General features: G+C 57.9%; 2 protein-coding genes across 2 annotated transcripts; both read left to right on the plus strand.

Annotated features, from left to right (window-relative positions):
• GNRH2 (gonadotropin-releasing hormone 2) lies at positions 1–475 on the plus strand. Its single transcript, XM_006894254.1, has 2 exons — positions 1–145; positions 306–475. Exons 1-2 carry the CDS (start codon positions 1–3, stop codon positions 473–475), a joined length of 315 nt encoding a protein of 104 aa, XP_006894316.1.
• An 850-nt stretch (positions 476–1,325) lies between these two features.
• MRPS26 (mitochondrial ribosomal protein S26) lies at positions 1,326–2,675 on the plus strand. The gene is made up of 4 exons (XM_006894194.1): positions 1,326–1,537; positions 1,636–1,782; positions 1,868–1,991; positions 2,544–2,675. The coding sequence occupies exons 1-4, from the start codon at positions 1,326–1,328 to the stop codon at positions 2,673–2,675; spliced, it is 615 nt and encodes a 204-aa protein (XP_006894256.1).
• The last annotated feature ends 754 nt before the right edge of the window (positions 2,676–3,429 follow it).

Below are 3,429 nucleotides of genomic sequence, written 5' to 3' on the forward strand. Positions count from 1 at the left end.
ATGACCATCTGCAGGCGAGGCCTCCTCCTGCTGCTGCTCCTGCTGACCGCCCACCCTGGACCCTCGAAGGCTCAGCACTGGTCTCATGGCTGGTATCCTGGTGGGAAACGAGCCTGGGGTCTCCAGCAAGCCCCTGTGCTCCCAGGTGAGTGATGGGCCAACCCAGCCTGAAGGGGAGGAAGAAGAGTGCAGCCTGGCCCACCCCCAGTGGGGGTAAGGGCAAGGTAGAGGCTCAGGAAGGGTCCCTGGCATTGCAACAGGTAGCCCAGGCCAGGCTGCCCGAAGCCTCCCCAGCTATCCCCCAGCTCCCGCGGAAGAGAGCGCCCCTTGGGAGAGCAGGGCCGTGATCCAGCAGCCCTTCCGCGGGAAGCAGCGCGTGGCGCAGACCCTGTTGGTGAGTTGGGTGGCTAAGGGCTGTGGGATCGTGAAGGGGGGGAAAGGGACGCCACTGCGATGCCCCCGCTGCACAGACTAGACTTCTAAGCAATGCTTGCTAAGACAATTGGGTGAAAGGAGACGATCAGAAGTAACTAGAGATGGAAATAATGGAGCCTCCATAAATGAAACGGTAGCAGCAGAGGTGGCAGCCCCTAGGTCAGCAGAGAGGAAGACCCCACACAAACGGGGGAGAGGTGGCGGGGCGGAGAACGGGCCAGCCGCAGGACTAGAGGGGTCGGTAGCATGTGACCTAGGGATGCAGAGCTCCCCGAGGCCATAGCAGAAGGCAAGCACCTCACCCAACGGTGTGGACAGATGTCTTACTATTTGTAAATCAAACATTTTAAAGAGCATGGGAGGCAGAAAGTGGTAGATTCTACAGTGCAAAGTCTCGCCTAACCGCCTGAGCTGGGGTTGGACTGATTAGACTTGAGCCAGTCCCGGGGCCGCGTCCTCTGGGGGCCAGTGAAGTGTCCTCGGCCCAGGAGGCAGGCGGCGGGGCTGGAGGCAGCAGTGTTGGACCAGAGCTCGATAGCAGGGACGGGAGGCGATCGGCAGGCCGGGGCTGGGTGGTCCTGCGGCCAGAGGGCAGGGGGGACTGAACGCCCCTCTTCCTCCACAGACCGGACTCCGACCGCCGCGCCCCGCCCTCCAATAAAAGTGTGAAGCTGTTGCCTCGTGTTTTCTTCTTCGTGTCCTTCCTCTTTCACCCTCGCCGGAGACCCTTCTCCCGGGAAGCTTGGGGGAACTGACCCTCCGGCGGGAGGGGTGGCTGGGCGGGGGCGTGGCCTAGGGGGAGGGTGCTCGAGAGCCATGGTTCCCTGCGGTCACTTCCGCTTCCGGGTCAAGTGTCGTCATGGCGGCGCGCTGGTTGTTGTGAGTTGATCATGCTGCGCGCACTGAGCGGCCTGGGCGCCCGGCCCCCGTGCCGGCCCGCGGCCCCGCTCTTAATCCCCACGCGAAGCCGCAAGAGCCGCCATGACCCGCAGGCCAAGTCCAAGGTGGGGCGCCTGGTGACCCCGCAGTCGGTGGATCCCGTGGAGTTCTACATCCTGAGCGAGCGTTACCGGGAGTATCGCCGCACCGTGCGCGCCCTCAGGTGAGTCAGCGGGGCTGGGGAGGCGGCCGCCCAGCCGCGAGCTGGAGCCGGGGACGGGGGGCGAGGAGCATGGCCACCTCCGACGCGCCTGCCCCTAGGGTGGAGTTCGTGGCCGAGGTGCGGAGGAAGATGCTCGAGGCCCGAGTTGGGGTCGCGGCGGAACGCAAAGCCCAGGAGAAGGCCGCCGAGCACCAGGCGCTGATGACCTTCAACCGGGAGGAAAACCAGCGTCTGCACGAGCTGCGGTGAGGGGCCGGGAGAAGGGCGGCGGGCGGGCCGTCGCCAGCCGCGGGGCCCTGCGGCGCTCAGCCCCGGCCTCGTCCCCTCCAGGATTGCGAGGCTGCAGCAGGAGGCGCGGGACGAGGAGCTGCGGCGCGCGGAGGAGCAGGCCCGCCAGGCCCGTGAGGCAGAGGCCTGGGTCCAGCTCAAGCAGCAGGAGATTCTGCAGCTGCAGGTGGGCTGCGGGGCGCGGGACCGATCACGGTCTTTACTGCGAAGGGGGCACCCAGGCAGCGCAGGCGGGGGCCTTGGGGGAACGTGCGGGGGCATTTGGGGAGCACGAGCACCCCTGTCAGGAGATGAAAGTTGGAAGTGATAACCCAGTGCTCGTGGAAGACACCCCTAAGTCCACAGGGACCTGGTATTTTAATTTACAGGTGACGAAGTTGTTGACACGTTAAATATTCTTGGTCGTCAGGTTTGAAAAATACAAGACTTAAATTCAAAGAAACCAGTTAGGAGTAACTCCTCAAGAGTATGTTGTTGAAGAATATGTTGTTTTGGTTGTGTGCCTCCCTCCAGCGGCTTTTCAGAGGCTGTAAATTGCAAGGAAGCAGTAAACTTTGTGGGGAATTCAAACTGCGTGTCTTTGGGATTGCAGCGCAGCTACTTGACACTATAGCCCCCTAGAAAAGCTGAGGCTTATGTTGAAAGTAGTAGAAGTGGAGGATTGAGTATGAGATAAATGGAGACGTGACCAGGCACCCTACCTTCTCTCTCCCAATAGGAGGAGGCAAAAAACTTTATCACCCGAGAGAACCTGGAGGCGCGGGTGGAAGAAGCTTTGAACTCTCCAAAGAACTACAACTGGGCTGTCACCAAGGAGGGACATGTGGTCAGACCCCAGCACAAGGGCTAGTGGGGGCTCCGTAATGACAGTGCTTTCCTAGCCCTGACTGGACCGTGTTGGAGAGAGGGGAAAAGGGTTGAGCCGGACCTGGAATAAAGTAGCTGGTGCCTCTTATGAAGAGGAGACATGGATGGACCTCATCTGGCCTGTGTATCACCACTTTCCCGGAAACTCCTAAATACAAGGCCCTGTTTCACCAACAGCTGCAGCTCTCAGCGCAGCGTTCACCCCAGATTGGTTTCCAGTCTCTCCAGGGAGCCGATTGACTCTCAGTCCCTAGGGCGGCCACATCATCTCTTTTAAGTGTTGTCAGTAGCAGGAGTTGGCAAATTACAGCCATGAGTTAATACTGGCACTTTGTCTACTTTTGTAAATAAAGTTTTACTGAAACACAAAAACAACAACAACAACAATACATAAAATAATCCAATAGAAAAATGGCCCATGATATGAGCAGACACTTCAAAGAAGACATTCAGATGGCTAACAAACACATGAAGAAATGTTCAAAATCTCTAGCTCTAAGAGAGATGTAAATCAAAACAACTATGAGATATCATCTCACTCCAGTCAGAATATCAAAATTTAACAGAACAGTAAGCAACAAATGCTGGTAAGGTTGTGGAGAAACTGGAACCCTTATTCACTGTTGATGGGAGTGTAAAATGGTGCAACCACTGTGGAAGGCAGTATGGCGCTTTCTCAAAAAGTTGCAAATAGAAATACCATTTGACCCAGCAATTCCACTACTGGGAATATACCC

This window comes from Elephantulus edwardii, unplaced genomic scaffold (genome assembly GCF_000299155.1).
Source record: "Elephantulus edwardii isolate Elephantulus edwardi_28Jun2011 unplaced genomic scaffold, EleEdw1.0 scaffold00138, whole genome shotgun sequence".
NCBI classification, from domain to species: Eukaryota; Metazoa; Chordata; class Mammalia; order Macroscelidea; family Macroscelididae; genus Elephantulus; species Elephantulus edwardii.